At 43.9% G+C, this 24,461-nt stretch overlaps 1 protein-coding gene across 7 annotated transcripts in view; it reads right to left on the bottom strand.

The window, feature by feature from the left end:
- ARHGAP17 (Rho GTPase activating protein 17) overlaps positions 1–24,461 on the bottom strand; it is a 100,705-nt gene that overhangs the window by 20,315 nt on the left and 55,929 nt on the right. For all 7 annotated transcript variants that reach the window (XR_011462638.1, XR_011462639.1, XM_070362665.1 and 4 more), the window contains 10 exons: positions 21,136–21,247; positions 17,568–17,636; positions 17,327–17,408; positions 12,536–12,663; positions 11,645–11,756; positions 11,016–11,097; positions 8,438–8,518; positions 6,316–6,429; positions 3,805–3,896; positions 1,427–1,586 (listed from right to left, as the gene is read on the bottom strand). Coding sequence is in view for 5 of the 7 variants with exons in the window: in XM_070362665.1 (XP_070218766.1) it covers positions 1,427–1,586; positions 3,805–3,896; positions 6,316–6,429; positions 8,438–8,518; positions 11,016–11,097; positions 11,645–11,756; positions 12,536–12,663; positions 17,327–17,408; positions 17,568–17,636; positions 21,136–21,247 (1,032 nt within the window). In the remaining 2 variants the exon portion in view is untranslated. The remainder of the gene's footprint in view (positions 1–1,426; positions 1,587–3,804; positions 3,897–6,315; positions 6,430–8,437; positions 8,519–11,015; positions 11,098–11,644; positions 11,757–12,535; positions 12,664–17,326; positions 17,409–17,567; positions 17,637–21,135; positions 21,248–24,461) is intronic.

Genomic DNA, 24,461 nt, shown 5'->3' with positions numbered 1-24,461 from the left:
CCAGGTTCCTCTGTGCATGGGATTCTCCAGACAAGAATACTGGAGTGGGTTGCCATTTCCTACTCCAAGGGATCTTTCTGACCCCACATCTCCTGCGTCTCTTGCATTGGCAGGCAGATTCTTTATCACTGAGCCACCAGGGAAGCCCAGAAATGATGGTAAATACGCAAAGAATATATCTGAGCAGATGTGTAGGACTGGAAAAATAGTTGCTCTGGGAAAGGAGATGGTGGTTGGACGATAGGTTAGAAGGAAGATTCACTTTCTACTGAAGCCACTGGTGTATGAACTTTAACCCTTTTGGCCAGTTCAAAAGATTAGAAAGGTATATGGCTGCCTGAGCTTGTGGTTACTGAGTCAGCTGGTGGGGAGAATCCATCCAGGAAGATGGCTGGGAACTCTTTAGCATGTGCTAAGTAGACCCTAACACTGCAGTCTGTAACTTCAGATACACAAAGGCTAATTCTGTGAAGGACAGTTTGTCATCAGGGAGCTCTTCTGCGTGTGTGAATGTTGGTTCAGAGGAGTGAAGCTTCTGCACATCGTAAATGTGGCCTCCAGAGTGACGGAACAGAAGAGTAAAGCCTTTTCCTTTGCTATGGGTTTTAAAAACAAAGAAACAACAAAAAGGCAAAACAAAAAAACAGACCTCACTTTAAGAGCGGGCAGTTAGAATAAGAGCTTGTTGTTTAGTTTTCATGTAAAACTATTTCCAGTAAGATTATTGCATGTACATGAGAAAAGCACGCGACTCCTAACTCAGCGTTACTGGTAAACACAGTAGCATTTCAGCATACATGTTGGACAGATTGGCATCTGAAGGCAAAAACCACAAATAGTCTTAATAACGTTTGAAAATCCCACAGATCACCCAAGGAGCCTAGTATAGAGACTAGTACTGCCTCTTACTAAGTCCGACACAGTTTTTTTTCTTCCAGAACTGGCAAAAACTGAGGCTCCTATGGTTGGCATCCAGTGAGGAACCAAGTTATACCAAAAACGTGTGTCTTTAGACACCAGCTCACACAGATCACCATGAGAGGTGGGTTGTTCTCATATTCACTCCTGGACAGACATCCTCAATATTTAACTCTTTTTTTTCTTTTTCTCCAATCAAGTACATTTAGTAACATTTAGTAACATGTGTGTGATGCTACTGTGTAGGGCTCATCACAGACCACCAAGCAAAGCTTGGATGCACTAGGTACGAGTGTTAACTGGTGGCTACACACCTCCTGTCGGGACGGATTAATGTTTGCAACGAACTAGAGCCGAGTTCCTGAAACTGTCTGGACTCTGACAGGCCTGGGTGCTCACTGAGTCGCTCCCGAGAGACAGGTCCACTGAGGCAGGACCAGGGACCATGGGTCGCTGCCTCTCCCCGTGCCAGCTCCCACCACCGTGAAGATCATAGCTCTGAACGCACCTCTCCTTCTTCACCAGGTCCCCCTCCATCACCGCCATGCTGGCAGGCCGCTTCCTCTCCAGGGTCCCCGAGTCGACAGGGTCGTTTCCAGTGTGGGATGAGTGATTGGAATTTGGGGTGGTGAGAGGTACGAACGCTTCTGACACGTTGAATTCCACCTCTGCCGGAAGAAAAAGAAGCGTGTACGTGAGACACAGCGCACAGTGGCCAAGAGAGCTGGAGGACACCCCACTGGGACAGGAGACTCCTCTCGTCCACAAGCCCTCACTATTTCACAAGGGGAAGCCCCAGGCACCTCATCTTCTTAACGACAGTTTCCCAAACCAAGGTAGGGGGGTAAGGTAAGAAAACTAGAGCTAAGGGAGGGGTATGATTCAGCATCCAAGTTACACAACTCCCCCACTTTCTCTTTTCTTAAAAAAAGAAAACATGGAATATGGAAGAGGATACTAAGCATGGATGACTACTTATTGGAAGCAGAAAAAACTAAGATATTTACAGCTTGATATTAAATAGATAAAAAGGGCGGTATCAACTTCATACTGTCTATAGCAGGTTCTGAAGACTCGTTTTCTCAAAAGAAATCTTGGCTCTCAAAAGCGTGATCAGGGAGCCTGGGGTGCTGCAGTCCGCGGGGTTGCAAAGAGTCGGACACGACTGAGCGATTCAACTTATTGAAAAGCATGATGCTAAATGAAAGAAGCCAGATACAAAAGACTACACTCCATACTCTTATTTATATAAAAATGTTTAAAAGACAGACTGTAGACACGGAAAGCAGATGAGTGATGGCCACCGGCTGAATGATAGGCATGACTGAAAAGGGTCATGAAAGAACTCTCTGGGATGATGGAAACACTCTATATAATCGTTGTGGCAGGTACACACTGGATGTATTTGTTAAAAATCATTACACTGTACAGTCAGTTGTTAATTTATGCAAATTGCACCTCAATGAACACTGACCCCCTCCAAAAAAAAAAAGGAAACCCTGGGCAGAATGCCAATTATCACCTATCCATCACACATTCACTATGCATCCTTACATGAGTGGGGTGTGATTCTGGATGGTGGGAACTCAGGGGAAGAGACAGATGAGAAGAAAGATGACTATGAAGAAAAAAGACAGAGGAGAAGAGATGTGCTTGACCAGGCTTCAAGGAGCTTACACTCCAGAGGATGACAGCCGGGCTGCTCTGGGCAAAGCTGGGGCGGAAGGGCCAGACTCCCAACCAGTACCCGAAAGGGGGCCCTGCACCCCTGAGGATCCCTGCATGTCAGTGTCACCTCTTCTACAGAGCCATCCCTGGCCCTTGGTGCCTGACACCTGAGTCTGTCAAATCCTCCCTCCACCTTCCTTCAAAGGTGTCATGTGTTAGAGTTTCTCTGACGATCAGGTCTCCTTCTCCAGGGAAGACAGCACATCTCACCAGCAAACATGCACCTAGCGAGTACTCAGCACACACTGGCTGAACGGATGACTCCATGTGCCGTGAAACAAAGTGAAATACCCAACAGTGAGGCTACTACTGTGTGAAAACAGGAATGCCAAGGGTCTAAAAAGAAGCATGAAAAAGTAAAGGCAATGTGATGGGATTACTTATGCATTTGCTTCCTTAAAAAGATTGTTTATACATAGAATTCTCATATAGCTCAGCAATGCCACTCCTGGATCTGTACCCAAAATAACTCAAATCTGGGAATTAAACAGATACCCCTATACCGATGTTTAGAGCGGCCAATTACCAATAGTCAAAAAGGTGCAAACAGCCTAAACGCCCACCAATCGGCTAACAGATAAACAAAATGCTGTTTATACATACAAGGAATATTATTCAGATTTTTAAAACGGAATGAAATTCTGACACATGCTACAACATGGATGAATGACCCTTGAAATTGTTATGCTAAATGAAACAGGCCAGACACACAGGGTTAAACATTCTATGATTCTACTTATAGGACATGCATAGAACAGGCAAATTCACAGAGACAGAAAGTTCAGTTGCTCAGTTGTGTCCAACTCTTTGTGACCCCAAGGACTGTAGCATGCCAGGCTTCCCTGTCCATCACCAACTCCCAGAGACAGAAAGCAGGACAGTATTAACAGTTACAGAGACTGAGGGGCAGAGATAATGTACACTTATCGTTCAGTGGGCAGGGTTTCAGTTTGGAATGATGAAGAAGCTTTGGAAATAGATGATGGTGGTGGCACAACACTGGGAATGCAGTTAACCCTCTGAATTGTACACTTAAAACGGTAATTTCATATTATGTGTATTTTACTGCAATGAAAACTTCAAAGATAAACAACAAAGAAAGACTGTTTATACTACTGTTGTGTATCAGTGTGTCGATGAAATTGGAGCGGCAGTCACCTTCGGGGAAGAACCAGTTGGCGTGCTGGATGATGGGTTCGATGACCGCAACCACGTGGACGGATGTGGCAGCTGCCATCTCGGCGAGCGTTCTGCAAAGGAAGTTGACAAAGTTAAACCACCTCCCCAGGTCAGCTTCTAATTTCTGCAGGTTGAGTCAGGGCAATTCAGTTATATTGAAAGGATAAAACATTTAAGTACAAAGGCAAAAATGAGATCCATCAGGCTCTGGCCAAGGAGTGTGGCAGTGATCACCCAGGAAGAAAAATTACCCTAACTTGGCCGTCACTCCTTAGTCTGTGCTAACAAGTATGACGTAAGTCAGTCCCCAATGATGTCTCAGAATGCTGGTTTTCAGTTGTTTGGGGACAGGCCTGCATTTTCCCACTCCATACTCTTGCCTGTGGGAGTCACACTGTCTAAGACCCCAGATCACATATACAATGGTGATCATGGCTATGATGCAGCCAAGCGTATGCGGTGTTTCGGGGTGTCTCTTATCACACAGAAGACCTGGGCTCGGCGTTTACACATGTTAACTAAGGTTGTCACATACAGATGTGGACTGGTCCCAAGGTGTGTGTTCAGAAGTTGACAGTGTCTGAATGCCAGGGCTCACAAGAAAGAAAATAAAGAAGAATTGTTGTCCCTGCAGTTAAGGAGCTCACATCCAGTCCAGAGTCAGAACACAGGACGGCAGATGGGCTGCAAGGGCCTGACATTTACTGGGCACCAACCATGCTCAGAGCCTCAGATTCTTCACTGCACTTAATTTTTACAGCATCATGACTGTTCTGAGGTTTTTCATATAAAGGAGGACACAGATCTCTGACAGACTGGATCCCACATCCGACTGTCCCAAACCTACTTCCTCCCTCCTTTTATCACTAGAACCTGTCTTTCCACTGGGAAGAATACTTTTGCTCTGATTTCCAACCATGTGAAAGTTCTAGCTCCTTTCAAATTCCAGATTAGTTGGAATCTGAATCCAAATTCTGCTTGAAAATCACCCTCCCCTCTGGTTCATGCTTCCCTTCCACCCACCTGGATTCTGATTCTCCTGCCTTAGAACCTCAGCACGGGGGAGGAACGATTCACTGGTATTCTTGGCCAATCTTTCTTTTTGAGGAGATATTGTTTACCTATTGATTTCAAGACCTTTTTATGTATCTGGATATTTTTAGAGGAACTCCCTTCCCATTTGTGAATTGCTATTTATTTAAGGAGCTTTTTGACTTATCTGTTTCCTAAACTGCTTTTATGCTTATAAAATCCTCTTACATTATATGCTCAAAGCTAATAAATATTTACCTGACACATTTATGTTTATTTACTTATTTTTTTTTAACTTGCTATGTTTACAACATCACTCTTTATAATTACCTCTTTGGTCTACCTTGGAATTTATTTGCTGTAGGATACGATTCACTATGTAGTTAGCCTTTATATTCACTTATCTTTTGCTTTATAACGTTGGATCTTTGTAAATAATTTTATAAATACTTTCCAAAACAAGAGTGGGCATAACACAAGGAAATGGATGAATTAAAGATAGAAAAAATTTGATTCAGAAAGTCCTTATATTTTTTGAATGGTAACTTCAACCATTCATGATTTTACAAAGCTGAAGAGAAGTGAGGGGAGGCAGGGAAGAGTGGTAAAAGCTAAGGACAGATCCTGTGGGCCCCACCACTTCCCTGCTGTGCAATAAGCAAATTATTTGTCCTGTCTAAGCCTCAGCATCCTCATCTGTAAAAATGAGGACAGATCACCGATTTCAAAAGGTTATGTGGCAGATGTCAACATGAGTGGTTTCCTGGACGCTTCCTAGTTGACCTCTTAGATACCTCTCCTCCAGTCAATCTACAGTTCTCAGAGCCAACAAATAATCTTTCTAAATCCAATTTGCTCAAGTGATTCTTCTGCTGAGAAATCTTGATGCCCTCTTCCCAGCATGACCCATAAAATAAGTTGCTAACATCTCAGCAAGATGCATGAGGCCCTTCATAAAGTGGCTCCATAAATTTCACCCATAGCCTCATGACCCCTGTGCTCAAGCTATATGAGACCACATGATGCACCCCACCCCTCACCCCCAAACACAGAGACCAGGGCCTTTTTATGCCCTCTGTGCCACGGCTCATTCAGGTCCTACCCATGGAAAACCGCTCATCCATCATCAGTCAAGTGCCGTCTCCTCCTGAATGACTCAGCCCAAGCTGTGGTCCTCCTTCATAACGTCTATGATGCACAGATGTGTGTGTGGAGCTTATCACTGCACGATCACCATTCACCTGCCTGGCTGCCCAGGACTGGGGTCCTTGGAGGACAGGGACAAAGTCTCTTACACCTTTGTGTGACCAGCGTGTGGGACAGGACCCAGCGCATAGTAAGGTCTGAGAAAGTCGGCTATCAGGGAAATATCGACTTCAGAAGTGAATTTCATGTCTACCCTTCGCATCAGGTGGAAAGCAGAACTTAGATAACAGGATACAGGGAACGGTTACTCACCCTTCATTTTTGGCCCATAACAAGTTAGGGCCTAACACGATTGCAATGTTGCTGGGGGTCATTTTATTAATGTCGCTGGTCTGAGCAAGCTTCGCAAGGAACTTGATTAAATACCTACGGAACAAAAGAGAGAAGAAAAGCATCTACTCTGAAATACTTGGAGGAGCAGTACCTTCCTGCCCATGGGGTGCTCAACCCCAGATCCCACAGATGCTAACTGCAGGGTGTGACTTAACCCGAAGCTGCCTTGGGTTAAGTGTGTTTTCTTTTTTTTTGTTATTGAAGTAACCTTTATTGTCCCACTCTTTGTGACCCCATGGACTAGCCCGCCAAGCTCCTCTGTCCATGGAATTCTCTAGGCAAGAATACTGGAGTGGGTTGCCATTTCATTCTCCATAAGTACATGTTCTTTGTTCCAGGGAATAGATAGTTCAGAGCTTGGAATGGGAAAACAGCTCAAATGCAAACCTCAATGATTCAATCTCTATGTGCTATATATTTCTAATCTGTTTTTCCTTTATGACCTATCTCTCTACCCTGAAATAGATTACAATTTGATTAACAGTGGGGTCAAGATATTCTTAATGTGAACATAATTTCTTTTTTACAAACATGATTTTAAAAATACAAGTATAGGTTTATTGCTTAAAAGAAACTGTATATGAGAATGCTTTAGGCCCTAATTATGAAAATGTCCAATTTATCATATACTCTCAGGTACAAAAATAGCACTATAAAAGCAAAAAATTAAGCACAAACCCAACTATTTACCAAGAGGGGGCTGATTAAATAAATCATAGCATATCCATACAGTAGAGTACTATGTAGCCATAAAAATGTATTACACACTGATATGGACAGACCTCCAGGACGTGCATTATAACAAAGAAGGCAAGGAGAAGAATGATGTACCTAATATACAGTGCCATTTGGTTTAAAAAAAAAAAGTGAAAGGTGTGACAGAAACGTTTGTAGATATGTATGTAGACATATATATATGTATATATATTTGATTCTACATCTATCAACTCTTGCTGAGAGGATATACAAGAAACTGAAAACACGAGTTGTTTCTCAGGAGAGGAAGTAGGTAGCTGAGAGACAAGAAGAGGAAAGAGATTTTTTCCATTGTACATCTTTGAATTTTGAACCATGGAAATGTCCTCCCTAGTCAAAAAATAATTAGTAAAAATTATAATGAGTAAGTTAAACAAAATAAAAGCTCAGATCCCAAAGTACCAAGCACTGTAATTTAGTTTCCACCATAAGACACTGAAGAAAGAGTACCTGCAATTACAAGCTGGGTGTGTTAAACAAATCAAATAAGGGATTATAAATTTAACACATTCATAAGGCATGGTTGATAGCTAAGATATTAAAATATTTAGATTTCAAAATATTAGCTAAATATTAGAATATTTAGCTTTAGCTTAGTAACAGGATCTAAGACTGAAATTAAAGGTCAGGCGACATACCAGAACTTTCACCAGTAAAGTATCTGTCATTTCAGATCATATCTTCTTACAAAGTTTTCTTTGGTTTTAAACAACTTTATTACCTCAGGCTACCTTTTTTACCCTCTCTCTGTGCTTCTTCAAAGTTACATTTTAAGTCAAAGAGAAAACTGAAGTTAAATACTAGAAATTTATTCCATGGCAAATTTTCCTACAAACACAGCCATCCCACAAACTAATACATAATCTCCATTTCTTGAAGTTTTATTGAGCAGGATGATTTGTACTCTGCTTAAATTATGTAGCATATGTGAAACACATTACAGAAAGGACAACTATTGTTGAATTTTTGCCTTTTAGATATTGGACAATTTGGACTCCAAATCCAACATACTGTCGATCAAACTTTTCATAAGAATTTTTTCCCAACAGCTGCAGTGATGAGATGGTCAGGAGACATACCTGTCGATGGCAGACATGATGCCCGTGCTCCAGACACATCACAGTAATATATATCAAGCCCCACTCCCAGCAACCCCGAGTTACCCTCCAGAGCATTTTTTTGATTGTGCCAAACATGCTTGAATCCAGTGGCCTCTCCGCTGCGGATTAAACCTTTCTTCATTGCAGCTCGGTGGCTTAATTTGCAGAATGCCAATCATACATACCTAAAGTTAACAAAATTTTGTGGTGGCAACTTCTGACATGTTCTCCATAAATCCTGAAGTTTTTTGTCTTGATCCTGTACGCTGAGAAAAAAAATTATTTATAACCGTTTATTAACACTCATTTTAGGAATACCTGTGTTCATTTGCTATATTAGCAGCGATGCCCCCACTGACAGAGAAAGCACAGTTGGAAAACAGCACAGCAATTTCTAGTGGTTCGGATTCGGCACTTTTCACTGCCGTGGCCCAGGTTCAATCCCTAGTCAGGGACCTGAGATTCCGCAAGCCGTGTGGCACAGCCAAGATTAAAAAAAGAATTAAAGGGGCTTCCCTGGTGGTCAAGTGGTTAAGACTCTGAGCTTCCAATGCATGGGGCAGCGGTGGGGGTGTGCAAGATCGATTATTGGTTGGGGAACTAGGATCCAACATGCTAGGTGGTGTAGCCAAAAAATAAAAAATTAAATTAAAAAAATTTTTAATTAGAAAGCACAGATTTTGGAAAGAAACGAATATGGAGTCAAATACTAACTAACATATGCTGAGCAGTTAGTCAACCTCATTAAGACTCAATCTCCTAAAGTGCCAAACTGGGGATAAGAATGTTAATTCTGCCAAGTGACTGTGAGCTTTCAGAGACAGAACAATGAGAAACCACCTAGATCAACGTTTGGCACACAGGAGGCATTCTGAAAATTCTATCTAGACGATGTGTATATTCCTGTACAGCGTCCGGGGCTCAGGTCTGTTGTCCCAAGGGTGGCCCAGCAGCAGATGAGCGGGCCAAGCTCCTAGCACCCCAATCCCCAGGGCTCTCCCTGTGCTCAGTACTGCCCAAAGGCTCCGGCCAAGAAGCCCTTTCTGTTTTGAAGCAATTACAGGAATTCTCCTGCTGCAGAGTTTCAATGTGTGAGCTTTCACAGACCCAAAAAGGGTTAGATCAGAGCCCGCAGGGCAAGAATCAACTCTGCCCACCAGCGAGAGAGGGCGTTAGAAGTTGCTCACACAACACACCTTCGGACTTAAAACCTCCTCGACAGCTGAACCAGCCTGGAGAGCTGTGGGTAGGGGTTAAACACAGTGACAACTCTAGAGGCCAGTGAATGTGTCACTGGGAGGGGATGACATTTCTCAAGTATAGAATCAACACACCAGTAGACAGATTCCCTCTTTTACCGCTTATTTCCTCACAGGGACAAATCTGGGAATCTCAGAACAGAGAAAAGTCAAGGCCTAGGAGGAGGGAAGGAGCCCACCCAGTACGAGACTCCAGAACCCCTGACCTGACAGTGCTCGGTGGGTTCCTCCAGCCCCACACATGTGAGTACCCAGAGCAGGCAGTGCCCCGTGCTGCTTCCAAGGACACAACTGGCCTAAGAGGTCACTCTTACTTTAAAATCCTGACTGTCTGCCAGGGAGAAAGCCTTGTGCCATAGCTGCACAGAAAAGCTCAGGGACTTCCCTGGTGGTCCAGTGGTTAATAATTTGCCTTCCAGTGCAGGGGATATGGATTCGATCCCTGGTCAGGGCACTAAGACCCCACATGCTGCAACTAAGACCTGATACAACCAAAAATAACTAAATATTTAAAGAAAAAAAAAGTCAACACCATAAAAAAAAAAAAGCCCAAATGCCTGGTTCAACTGATGATGAATGACTCATCAGAACACATGGCTTATTTCTAATCACCGCTCGTTTGATGGGAACAGGTGAGTATTTGAAGATGCAGGGAGGGGAGAGGAGGGGAGGGGAGGTATATTCCCTTCCCCTTATAGGTGAGGAATTAGGCATTCTGAGAGGAGGCGAGTCAATTGGGAGGGACACGTTGACCAGGAGGCGGCCAGGAAGAAGCCTCTAGAACTTTTGCAATGAGTTCTGCCTTGCCTAAAACCAACTACTTCTGGACAGACAGAAGCCGGGGTTGGAGGGGAAGAGATAAACAGCAGGGACTCAGGCTCCGGGGCAGAGTTCTGGGTGTGGATTCCAAGCTCTGTCAGTTAAGTGACACCAGTATTTCGTAAGCCTCCGTTTCCTCATCTGAACAGTGAGGATAACAGCCATTTCTGCCTTTCATGTTATTAATTATCGGCTGCAGGAATTCACGGGCATAAAGATTAGTACAGTACTTAGCCTGCAGTAAATGCTCAGTAAGCATCAACTGTTGTTACTGATTTATGTCAACATTATATTATTGCACAGCTGAGTTCCCACACAGCTCAAAATACCTTATTTTAATGTTGTTTTGTGGTCCCCAAGAGTAAGGTGATTTACAAACAAGACAGAGTATTACATTGTTTTCTTTAACTTTTAAAATTCGGTGTTCTTTACATACACACTACCATATGTAAAATAGACAGCCAGTGGGAATTTGCTGTATGACTCAGGGAGCTCAAACCAGTGCTCTGTGGCAACCTAGAGGGGTGGGAGGTGGGAGGGAGGGTCAAGAGGGAGGGGACATGTATACCTATAGCTGATTCCTGTTGATGTATGGCAGAAGCCAACACAATATTGTACAGCAATTATCCTTCAGTTAAAAGTAAATCAATTAAGAAAAAAACAACTTGGTGTTCTTTACACTTACCTCGCAACCTGTGTCCATTCTTCATACAGATTAAAAGTCATCAAAGGTTCAGGCAGCTCCCGTAAATAGGACTTCAAAGCACCTGAAATTAGTAACACCCTCTTTGAGTGTGACAAGGGGCAAGGCTGGGACTCTTAGGATATATCATTTTGCAAATTCAAATGACCTCAATTATAACCACTCACAAAACATAGAACAAATCATGAACTGGCAGGAGTGGTTAGAGAATGAAATATTCACAAGATGATTTCTGTCCCTTGTAAAATATATTGAGAGATCAATAGAAAGTAAAATTAGCTTCAAAGTCAAATTAATAGGTATCATTTCTCTGCGCAGATGGAGATTTGGGGGTAAAAGAAAGGAAGAGAATACAAGCATGCCTCCAAACATTTGGATTATAAGCTTCTTTCACCTTTACTTAATAATCAGGAAAATAAAACAAAACCCCCAAAACAGGAACAGAAAAGATATGTATGTGTAAGTAGGCACACTTTTGAGTTTTGTCATTTCAGTTTTGTCACTTAAATCTATTAAGGAGACCATTTCAGTTTCATCTGTTACTTAAACTTAATGTTGAACGTTCAGCTGATGCTCTGTCACCTCGAGGTGCCTTCTTCCATGGAGCTCACCTGCTACGGCATGGGGGTCAGAGTAGAACTCATCCAGGTGAGAAGTAGAACAGTCTAGAGCAGCTTTCAGTTTCTTTAACTTGGAGGCCCCAGCCCCAATTCGGAAAAGGCCCTAAAGACAACGCAAAGCCATTAGTATCACCTCCTGTATATACAGCACCTGGAACTCTGCTCGAGGTTACGCGGCAGCCTGGAGGAGACGGGAGTTTGGGGGAGAATGGATACACGTATCTGTACAGCTGAGTCCCCTCACTGTTCACCTGAGACTACCACAATGTTGTTCATCAGCTCTTTGCTTTTGTTGTTCAGTTGCTAAGTTGTGTCCAGCTCTTTGTGACCCCATGGACTCTAGCCTGCTAGGTTTCTCTGTCCATGGACTTTCCCAGGCAAGGACACAGGGGTGGGTTGTCATCCCCTCCTCCAGGGGATCTTCCTGACCAAGGTGGGAACACTATGCCTCCTGCATTGGCAGGTGGGTTTTGTTTTTTAACCACTAGCGCCACCTGGGGTAAGGATTTCATAAAATAAAAGTATGTAAATACCACCCTCCCCCACCTCACAGAGTACTACACAAATCTAAGAATCTTGCTATTGGAAACCAAAGCTCACATAAGCTCTGGTTCAGTAGTACATCATGAAATTCACTTTCACAAATCATGACCACAGTATAAAATGAAATAATCAAATGGGGCCAAAAGAAAAAAAAAAAAAAAAAAAGGCAGAGTGTACTGCAGGTAGGCAAGGTAAATATTGCTCTGTGAAAGCTCTCTTTCATTCCATGTCTACAGAAGGTAACATGGACAGGGTTTCAGTGTGAAATGTGGTCACAGTGAACGCGGTTCAAGAGTCACTGGTCCGGGGAGACCGGCCCGGGACGGCGGGGCCCCTCACCTCCTCCTTCATGCCCGTCTCCAGCAGGAGCATCACGCAGGCCTCGATGGGCAGTGCGATCTCGCGGCCGCTCCGCTTCAGGTGTTCTTCCAAAGGCGTCCCAAAGGCGGGCTTCTCCGCCCACTTATCTAGAGCAGCAAACTGTCCAGTGAGACACTCGACCACCTCGTGGGCGTCACCAAGTTATTTCCTCCCCCAGACTACCAGGAGGGATTTTTCTTTTTTTCTTTAGCAGCCTGTAGCTGAGGCTTTGGGAAAGGGGGAAACGTGTCCTCTTTGCTCGTGTCCTTTCCTGTTTACATATGTGCCAGGCTGGGAAGGTGGCCTGTGGAGCAGAGCCCAACACGCCACGGTGCCCGACGTGAGATGCCCAGCGGAAGCTGCAATGGGGCTTCTGGCCCAACATGCACCCGAGATGGGTGGGCTGCCTTGGGCCAAAACCAATGGCCTGTCTGAGCACAGAGGTTCCACTGAGAAGAAACTGACCTAGCCGTGCAGAGCAGCACTGGTTTTCTATCCGGAGGACAAGAAATCGACTCCTTCCATTGAAAAAGGAAGTAATTTCTTAAAGATGTAAACACCAGCCGAGTATTACTAAACAGGACTGGAGAGGGCCACCGTAAACTCCTACCCCCAGACCTGCAGCACCTCTTGGTGCCAGACCCCCAGACTGCCCAGGATTCTGAGTGGAGAGAACGCAGCCCCCACAAGGCAGCTTAGGCTGGAGGCTGTGCCGACAGCAGCAAAGCAACGCTGTGTATTATTTTCCGGTCATATGCGCTGCTTCATTCCACGAGAGAGGTGAGGCGGCTTAGCAGAAAGACAAACGAGAGAGCGGGCACACAGAAACAGGCATTTACGACGGGGATGCCCAAGGGAGACCAGGAACTGGTGGTGGGACCCGGGCTGCCTGGGGGCCCGTGGAGACCCAGCACTGATGGAGATGCATGCAGAAGCCAAAGGGAGCAAGTCGGCTGGTGGGAGGGACTCCACCGGGACACGTGGTTCAGGAAGGGTTCCTCTCGGCATGTGGACACGTGTCCTTCAGCCACTTTGCTATTCGAATCTTGAATGCCAGATGGGCAGTGTTACCCCAGCATGGCTCTGACACTGCTCCGCATGTGATGGCAGGAGGGGCCCACTGCAAGAAAGAAAGGGAAATCCCACGAACCCGGAGACCTGGGCGCTCCTGGGATGTCAGAGGTCAAAGGCTGCTTTTCTTTGGTGGAAAGAGCAAGTAGGGTACAAGAAATCGACTCTTCAGTTGAAAAAGGAAATAATTTCTTAAAAATGTAAACACAAGCCTAGCATTATCATACAGGACTGGAAAGGGCCAACATAAATTCCTACCCTAGGACCTTAAAGGACAGGGTGAGGGGGCGGAGGGCAGTGGCCACTCTCAGAACTGTCAGGAGGCCCCTCGCTCCTGGTGAGGGCCCCAGCCCTGGTCCGTGGAACTCTGAACACAACCCGCACCCAGGGGCCTGGCCCTTCTCAGAAGACAGAGCTCTGGGACAGTCCACTCAAAGGCCAGATCTTACCTCAAACACTTCATCCCTTTATTTAAAGCAATGATTCTCAACACAGGCAGAAGAGGGCCAGCTGACCTTCCCCTGAGGGGGTGGGGGACACATCAGAATCACCCAGGGACTTCTGAAAATGATTCCTGCCATCACCTCCCTGTGCCTGACCCTGCAATGCTGAGGGGCCGGCACACTCCAGACCCTGGCCGGAACTTTCAGGTCAACACTGGACAGGGTGTCTCACCCCCACGTTGGTGTAACGTTGGCAGAGGATGGGTGTGAGAGCCCTTGGCTTAGAGACCACTCTGGAGGCAGACTTTACCACCAGGGCTGCCCCCTACAACAACAGACCCCTCAAGTGACAGATCTGCAGTGCTGGGTCAGAGTTCACCCCCCAGCCCCACTCCCCGGGACGAGAGCAATCAGAATGTGAAGAGAGCACAAGACACACATGTAAACAGACAACAGAAATTAACAAGATGAGACGTGTTTGCTAAGTCACTGCAGAAAATGGTATAGACGAGGGTCGCAAACATGACTGTGCAGGGGCACCGTAGGAGCTTGTGCTCCTACGCTCCGGTGGGGAGCGTGTGCGTGGTCTGTCCCAAGGCAGCAGCCACTCCTGGGAGCTGGACCCGTGTCACCGTGCGGGAAAGCACGTCCAGCATCACCAGACCCTCTGAACTTCCAAGACAAGCCAGAGATTAGGACTGTTAGGGTTTTTAAGTGATGGCAATTAGTTTAAAAAAAATTTTTTTTTTTTTAAATAAGAAACGGCTGTTTGCGACTTCTGGTGTAGACCATAAACGCTAGAGCGATTTGGGAGACGCAAGTGTTCACTGCTGGCTTCAGTTGTCAGAGAAGGCTTCTCAAGGAAGGGAGCTTGGTGAAAGTCTTAGAAGATGGATAGGAATTAAGTAGACCAGGAGGACTTGGGCTGAGAAGAGAGCAGGGATCTTGAGTCTGGGAACGGACACTTTCGTCCACACTCTTGCTCTAGGTGACGGGGGCGTGAGTGGGAATGGAGAGGAGGCATCAGAAAGGAAGGAAAAGAGGGCTCTGAGGTTTGAAACCTGGATTGTCTGAAGGAAAGGAGGTCCTGAGGAGCCCAGTGGAGGAAAGGTCAGCTGGTGTGGGGGAGCATCAGTTTGCTGCTTGAGATATGCTGAGTTTAAGACAACAGCCAGTCATCGCCTGAAACTGAGGCTGTGTGGATGAAGATGCGGGTGAGAGTGGAGGCCTGGAAAGAAAAGCTGGGGAAGAGGGGAGGCAGAAGAACACAGGAGCGAGGACTGGATCGCAGAAAAGGCTCAATTTCTGATGTGGAGAAAACACAGCCCCAGCAGTGGTGGGAAACACAAAATGAGCGGGGGAACCGGCAAGGAAGAGCCCATTCAAGGCACGTCGCATGCCGGAACCTGACAACCCAGAGTCACTGACCCAGTGGGGCTTGCAGTGCCTTCTGTCTTCCGTTTTTGGTTTTAATAGTAAAGTGACTGGAAGCGGAAATCAGACCACAAAGCACACGGGTGGGAAGGTGGTTAGAAAATTGAGGTGGTCAATAGAAACGAGTCATTTGAAGAGCCTCCCAGAAGAACCAAGGAGAATGTGATGAAAGGAGGCTCCATGCTGAGGACAAGCAGGTACTGAACAAAGGTCAGACGACCAGAGTGGAAGACCAGGGCGCTGGGTGGGAGGTTGAGCTTTTTGCCTACCATAAGGACACTCTGAGTCTTTCTAGAAATAGAGAAGAAGGAAGAGGAAGACAGAACTAAGATAAAAGGCAGATTGGAGGCAGAGGTGGAAGGGGCTGAACTGCAAGGCTTGGGCGAAGGCAGCAGCCTCAGAAAGAGAGAAAGACTCTCATTTCTTTCAACGGCTGCTCCCGCCACATGCCGGCTTGTCCCTCCTAAAACGCCTGCCTGCCCCTGCCCATTCCCCATGACTTTCTGACATGCTTCTCCAGGGAAAAGAGCCTTGGGTAAAAATAGAACAGGAGCTTTTCAAAAGCGGGGAGTGGAGCTGCTAAAGAAATTTCTTTTTTGTGTCCTTTAGCCAACCCTTCCAGACTAGGCTTCAAAGGCTAAGATGGTGAAGTTTACTATTTTGTCCTGTGTAGGGCACTGAGCATAGGAGGTATCCCGTAACTACAGGCTCTTGGCACTCTGACCTTGGCCAGCAAGAGCTGGCCCCTTGCAAGGCTGAGTGTTCGCCGGCTGCTTCGTTCCTCTGCACTGTGACTCAACCCCATTACCCAAGAGTTAGGAGATGGGATCAGATGGGAGATGGGCTAGAGAGTCAGGCAAGACACAGAATTTTCTAATTCTGAAATCTAACAAGTCTCAGGCACAAAGACTATCTGTTGGGATTGCCTACTATTAATATTTAGGAGAGAGGAGTGGTATTCTTGAGGGGCCAGTGTGTGAGCACAGCCACACCCACGCACACATGTGTATGTTTCACAATCATGGAGTTGTCACACTCAGCGCCTGGCTTAATCCTCTTTCAGCTCAAGACCAAGGCTTCTGTCGGGGGCATTTAAGTTCCAAATGTCAGGACCATACCTTAAGGCAAAGCATGTAACATGTCTAAAGGGGACAGCAGTGTCTGATCATCTACTCATCTCTGCTGGGAGATGCTCTGATAGCAAATCAGAGAGGATTAGAACCAAAACTAAGCATCAAGGGAAAGTTTGGACTGCTCATAACTCAAGGGTAGGATCAGCAATGTGCCTGAACACGGTGGGCAAAGTAAGTGCTGATGAGAACAAGATCTGAATGAGATGGTCACATTCTCATGACCCGATCACACTGATTACATGCCTAATGCTGCGGTATCAGGTACTGGCTTCTAAAGTTTCTTTTGGGAAGCCCCCAACTTTTTTCCTAGAGTGTATGCTCCTGGAATCCCAGAGCCAGAATAACGCCCTATGGAACAAGTAACTGATTTGGGAGAAGGTAATTAGAGACTAGAAGGTTTTGAGCCTATTTAGAAGACAAGAACAGGCGCTCCCCCAAAGGGTGCAGCTTTCTCTTCAACTGAAGGTTTCAGAAGAACTGCGAATGCTCTGTTAGTATGTTAATTTGGGCTTGGAAGAAAGTAGAGAATGCAGCAAGGGAAGATGAAAGTGTGCTGGGGAACAGTGTCCGCCGAGGCAGAGCAGCTTTGTCCAGAGGAAACGCATGCAAAGGAGCTGGGTGAAGAAGAACAGAGGCGGAAGTGGCAGAGGCGAGAAGGAGGCATCAGGCCAGCACGCAGGTTACGTTACCTTGATGGGCTCGCAACTCGGGAAGGGCCTTTTCTAAGACTGCTAATGCTTTTCTATGGTAATCTGCTTGAGCTTCTAATAACTGAGAACAGACCCACATTCAAAAACAAAAGTAACGTTAGCATTGGATGGACATACACACAATGGCTGAGCAAAACCAAAAATGACATCTTTTGCAAAAAAAGCTAAAATGACTCAACTTTTACAGTGCTTTCATGTCTCGCCAGGGCAAAGTGCTTACCGTAATAAAGAATTTGCCGTACTCCCCTTCTTTGGCCATAAAGTTGTACATGTCCGCTGCAAGTTGATCCTGGGTGAGTGGAAGAGGAGATGTGTCATTGAAGAAAAGAGAAGTGAAAGCAAATAGCATCTGAGAATTGATATCCATGAACTCCAAGAGCAACACGTGATGAAACAGCCACAGACTGAATGTCCATCAACTGATTGGTATACTCATACATAGGGATGATGAAAAGAATAAGCAAGCTTATTATGGCCTGATCTTATTAGGTATGGCCTGATAATAAACCTCTAAGGTTTATTATCAAAATGCCTTGTTAAGATATGAAACAGAACATTACTTCTGGTATAGTATGTTACTACCAGTGTAAAACAGGGAGAGGAAAGATTTTTACCACCATGTTTGTATAAAAATACCTCTAGGGAAAAAAGCAAGAGGGTTTGCTTAATAACAGGGGTTACCTGTTGGGAGCAGTGGGAATTAGGAGGAGAAGGACAAGGGTGGAAGGAAGACTTTATATTGTTTTATACTTTTGATATTTGAATTAATGTACAACAGACTGGTTCAAAATTGGGAAAGGAATTCGTCAAGGCTGTATATTGTCAACCTGTTTATTTAATTTATATGCAGAGTACGTAATGCGGAATGTTGAGATGGATGACTCACAAGCTGGAATCAAGATTGCTGGGAGAAATATCAATAACCTCAGAGAAATATCAATAATAATGCAGGTGATACCACCTTAATGGCAGAAAGTGAAGAGAAACTAAAGAGTCGCTTGATGAGGGTGAAAGAGAATGAAAAAGCTGGCCTAAAACTCAACATTTAAAAAACTAAGATCATGGCATCTGATCCCATCATTTCATGGCAAACAGATGGGGGAAAGGTGGAAACAGTGACAGATTTTATTTTCTTGGGCTCTAAAATCACTGCAGATGGTGACTACAACCATGAAATTAAAAGAATTCATGGAATTCTTGAAAGAAAAGCTATGACAAACCCAGACAGCATATTAAAAAGCAGAGACATTACTTTGCCAACAAAGGTCTGCATAGTCAAAGCTGTGGTTTTTCCATTAGTCATGTACAGATGTAAGAGCTGGGCCATAAAGAAGGCGAGCACCAAAGAATTGATGCTTTTGAACTATGGAGCTGGACAAGACTCTTGAGAGTCCCTTGGACAGCAAGGAGATCAAATCAGCCAATACTAAAGGAAATCAACCCTGAATAATATTGGAAGAACCGATGCTGAAGCTGAAGCTCCACCTTTGGCCACCTGATGTGAAGAGCCGACTCACTGGAAGAGAAGACAGGAGAAGCGGGTGACAGAAGATGAGATGGGTGGATGGCATCACCGACTCAATGGATATGAGTTTGAGGCAAACTCTGGGAGACAGTGAAGGACAGGGAAGCCTGGTGTGCTGCAGTCCATGGGGTCGCAAAGAGTTGGACACAACTTAGTGACTGAACAACAACTAAATGAATTACTTACATAAAAATTAAATAATTTGTTTAAAACTTTTAAGTTGGGCAATTGGATATACCCATATTTCAAAATTTCATATACATATGTATAGAATTTCATATATATATATTCTTTTTTTTAGTGTACTACTTTCTGTTTTGGATAGGGTTCTAGATCTGGGAGAGTAAAACATTTCCCTGAGAGTTCTCAAATATAGATCTACTTTCATGAGGGTTTGGAGTTTGAGTTGATTATACGTATGGTCTAGAAATCCTTAAGATGAGAAAGTTTAGTTTAAAATTGCCCTGGACTGGCAATACTCTCTGGGAGACTGACTCCTAATTCCAAGAAGGCCCACAGATAAAGTTCCTCTTAAAATAAGCTCATGATACAAAACTGCAGAACAGTCCACCATAAAGGAGAAACAGTCTACCATAAAGGAAACTCTCCCAGAAAATTTAAGAAAACAAAATGAACAAAGACTTAAGCATACATAAATGACTGAAAACATTAAAAAAGAATAATGCAATATCAAAAAGGGCAGGCTTGAAGAATTAGAACTTTAAAATGAAAAATATAGTCAGTGGAATTCAAAACTCGATGTTAATTAAACATCAGATCATACACAGTGAAAGAGAGAATCAGTGAACCAGAACTTAGATCTTAGGAAACTACCTTATGGTAGGTAGTTTCATAGTAGGTAAGATAGTTTCCTAACTATCTTAGGGAACTAGAAGTTAACATAAAGAGAGGAGGAGAAAATATTTTCGTACGTTTTCACCATTTGACTTTCCCACAAGCCATGGTGTGGAAGTTCAGAGAAGAGACATCAGCCCATAATGCACCAGTTCAGACACCCAAAGTGAAAGTGAAAGTGAAGTTGTGTCCAACTCTTTGGACTGTAGACCCGTGGACTGTAGCCCACCAAGCTCCTCTGTCCATGGGATTCTCCAGGCAAGAATACTGGAGTGGGTTGCCATTTCCTTCTCCAAACTGCTAGTCAAATTTATATCCAATAAGGAGCCAGCAGCTGAGAGCTAGGTTAGACCAGATATGAATGACAATGGCAAAGCTACAACTCTCTGAACAAGAAAAAGCCAATGTGAGACTTTTACCAGAAGCATTTGTGTGGTTACCATCTTTTTAAATGCAAAGGCTATGGCATGACTTCAGTATTAATTCTTACCCACTGTACTATTTTCAACAAGTCGTTTTGCTGCAAATTGTCCAAGGTTTCCTATCTTGAAAAGTGAATTATAGCGTAACCTGAATAAACCAAACTATCCAGTCCTAATGCCAGTTTTGGAAAATGGTGAATAATAAAAGGAGGAAAAGTTTCAGGCCATGATTCTAAGAGTCACCAAAGACTTGTTTCTTTACCACCTCAAATAACATTTGGAATAAACATCTATTTTCATAGATAAATGCATAGAGAATAAGATCACTTAACCACCTAGCCTGGAATTTAATTTATGAGATACAAATTTTATATTTCTCCCCAAGTGAGAAACCAATTGTCCTAGCAACATCTTAAAACTAATCCTTCCCTTTCTTATGGACATATTATGAAACCCATTACTATATATCCAACCCTTAAACATAATAGCATTCATTCTAGAAAATCTATATGATTCTGTTGTTGTGCTTGCTCTGCATTATTTTAATGTCTATAACTTTTATGATATGTTTTTCTATAGTTTTCTCCCTTTATCTCCCCCCATTCTTTATTTTATTTATTTTTAGTTGGAGGACAATTGCTTTACAATGTTGTATTAGTTTCTGCCATACATCAACATGAATCAGCCATAGGTATACCTATTAAAATCTTTGTTTTAAATAAGCTTAGACATTTTAATCAAGTTTTGTAAAAAAAAAATCCTACTTGAATTTTTAAAATAATGTTTTATTCTGATTATAAAGCAATGTAGAGCCTTGGAAAACAAAGAAGGAAGAAGAAAATAGAAACCACCTTGAACATCATTCAGGGAATTCTAATAGGAATTATAGAAGACATCAAATAATTTGCAATATTTGACCTTTCATCCATCACTTGCAAAAACCAAAAGACTGATTTAAGTACACATTCATTAGGGAATTTTCCTACCTTGCACTGTTCTACTTTATTTCCAGCTTCATCCATCTCTTCCTTTAGGGTATCTATTTTTGATGGAAGCCCCTGAAAGTTGGTTCCTGAAGATTTGTGAGCCTGGTTCCACCTGCAGAAGCACAGGGGTAGGTATTATCTGAGAATCCACTCTATATACGCAATCTTATGGAGTCAAGGATCTAACAGAGACAGATTCCTTTCCCAAAACTGATTCTACCTGGGACAGGTGTCAGTACCTAGGATGTCAGCTTCTCTGGAGTTTATCCTCTAAGAAAGGAAAGTGAAAGTGACACAGCCTTCCCGCCAGGACCGGACTCTCATAGTGCTGGGAGGAGCTGTGTGCTCCGAGCGGAACTGACACGTCTTGTCTCACGCAAGCCCCACTGCTGGAGATCAGTCCATGGAACTTCTTCCTCTAGAGTTCAATCTTGGGATCGCTGCCATGAAACACCCCCTTGTGCTCTTTGATCTAGAATGTTCCCTGTGCCACTGGGGGTCAGCTGCTGCTCTTCAGGACCCCTTATAACACTGCCAACAACTGTCCTGACTTGTGACTACTTTTAGCAAGTGAAAGCCAGAACTTCAGTCACGGAACTAGTAATCGATAGCAGTGAAAGCACTTTAAGAATTAAAATCACTTGTAAGGATTAATATTCCAAAGACAACAGCTACAGCAAATCTGAAACATAATGTGGAATGTTTACATTCCTTTCACAGAAAGTCAAAAGGACTCCCTTCCCCCAAATTATACAGCAATAGTCATGGCAGGGGGGCGGTGCATAGGGAATAACACTCTAAAACAACTTCTCTTTGGTTTTCAAGTGTGTTTTGACTTCTTTTTAAATATGGACATACCTGCTATTGTGGAAAGTTCTAGCACTTCAAATTTAAACATGGATGTAATATGGATGCAGATGAGAACCCATGTTAGCAACTTATCAAGCTTCCCAGATGACTGCATTGCCCTCAAAAGGCTCTGCTCCACTCTTTCATGCTCCTGATATGCTGCACTCCTCCACAACAAGGCTTCAGTAAATCTGCTGAAGCAAAGCTGGCAATGGAAAAAGCATTGACTTTGAAGTCTGATGGGCTCAAGTCTAAAGGTCAGCTCTGCCTTCATGAGCTGTGTGACCTTGGGCAATGGTCTAACCTCTCTGTGCCTCAGGTTGTCTCATCTGCAAAACTAAGAAAACAAATACCGTTTGCACGGCAGAACTGTCCTAAGCAACAAAGGAGAGAACAAACATATATGTATATGCGTGTGCACGTGATGGAGTCCCACTTGATATTAGCTGCTACCATTTTCCTCCAGGGAAAAACGACAGGAATAAGTAAAAGTAACAAGGAAATATTCATCTATTTCAGTTTCTCTGATCATTAAATGAACAGAGCCATGAACGCAGGATGAAGAATCAGTGTTGAAATCTCCTATGGGATATGTGTGTTGCAGATGTAAATTCCGGGCAGGTAGGCATCTATAATATTGCTCAACCAACTCCAGCAAGAGTGACTCATAGCTTTGTTTAATTAACCATAAAAACATTCTTCCTTTTCTTCAGCAAAAATCTACCACTGGGCAGCCTGCACTGCCCAATCCTGGTTCTGGCCACAAGATTCTAATCCCATATACACAGATGGCAAGATGATGATGGACTTTGCATTCAGAATCCTAGCTCTGCTGTTCACTATGTCTCAGGGCCAAAGCGAGTCACAGACACGCCATGTGCAGGTGCCTCCTGTCTCCGCAATACAAGTCTCCTCTCAAAGTAGGAGATATCACAGAACCTCCTAACCCCCGTCCCCCGACAACCCTCACTGAAGGGTCTCTGCATTTAGCAGCAGCAGCAGAGTCTGATTCACAGTAAAGACCTACTTCATGTCTGTTGAAAACATGAACAGGCAAACTGATAGGGATTGGTGGGAGAATCGAAGAACTGACATACCACGTATGTTTATCTGGCACGCGGCAAGCACCCGGGTAGGTGGTGGCAATTACCATTTTCACCACGTGTTAATTCCTAGATGTCTCTTTTATCATCTCAACATTTATTATATCAGGATGTGTCTTACCAATTGATTTGTACATTTAATACAGTGGTGTTTCTATTTCATTTCCCTCTTGAAATCAGGTATTAAATCAGTCGTGCATCTGACACTCAATGACATCTTAGAAACAAGGAAACGCAGCCCTGTTACAGACTTTCTCAATCTGCGATAAAAGCATCTGACACATAGAAAGTCAGTAAATGGTGGCTGTGTCTCCATTTATTTGCCAAACAGAAATAACCACATCTATTTCACAAGAGCACAATGACGACTATTAACAAAGCAGGGCTCAGCAAAGCCACCTGTTTTGCAAATAAAGTTTTATTCAAACACAGCCTCGCTCATGCATTTATACAATGCCCAGGGCTACTTTTATGCTACAACAGCAGAGCTGAGTAGCCGGAACAGGGAGCATCCGGGCGGCAAAGCTGAAAACATTCATCTGGCCCTTTACAGAAAAAGCTTGTCAATTCCTGTATAAGGTATGAGAAATGATCGGGCCTATGGGGCCATCTCCCTTATCCCCATGCTTCTCATATGAATCATCGATACAAATGCCCTTACGGAAGGAGCTGAGGCTGGAGCCCGGAGCGCTAACAGACAGGTCACTTGACATCAGCCCTCTGGGATGGTTACTTGGTTTTACTCAGTTCCTCCCTGTTGAGCACAGCATTTCTTTCTTTCTATTTTTGAGTTAATAATATTGTATTTTGAATTATTTTCCCAGCTTTTCTGAATGTATCGCATGATGTTTTCTCTGATACAGTAAAACATTTGAGTATACAATAGATTACAAGGTCTGCAGTGATGAATTAAAGATAAAAGTGCTTTTTAATCTATTTGCAGACACAGCTTCAGATATAGTTCTTCCTGTTTCTGGTTGTTGGCAGAACATAAGCAGTTTCTTACATGTTTTTAAAATTTACAGTCAGGCTCTTTCCCTTTATCTGGAAGGAAACTGAGTTCCCCTTTCCACAGTCCTTTCATCTTGTGGAAAAGAGACCACAGGAAAGTGCAGATGAGAAGAAGGTCAGAGGGGAAGAGAGGTTCGATAAAATGTTACAACTAAAAAATGAAACTAACTATGCTCTGAGAAGGAAGGACGATTTACTCCCTTCCTTGAGTCCTGTCTGTTCTCCACAAGCACGTGAAACGTGAAGGAACGCCTGTTCTAGGATGGAGTGGAGCACAGAATCCCTTGACTATGAAAAATAATCAAAACCACACGAGTGTATCTTGACACAGTGGGACCCTTCGTGGTTGCTAAGATCACAGAT

This window comes from Bos mutus, chromosome 25 (assembly GCF_027580195.1).
Source record: "Bos mutus isolate GX-2022 chromosome 25, NWIPB_WYAK_1.1, whole genome shotgun sequence".
Lineage (NCBI taxonomy): Eukaryota > Metazoa > Chordata > Mammalia > Artiodactyla > Bovidae > Bos > Bos mutus.
The sequence above is the reverse complement of the archived record's forward strand: the minus strand, read 5'-3'. Positions and strand labels throughout refer to the sequence as shown.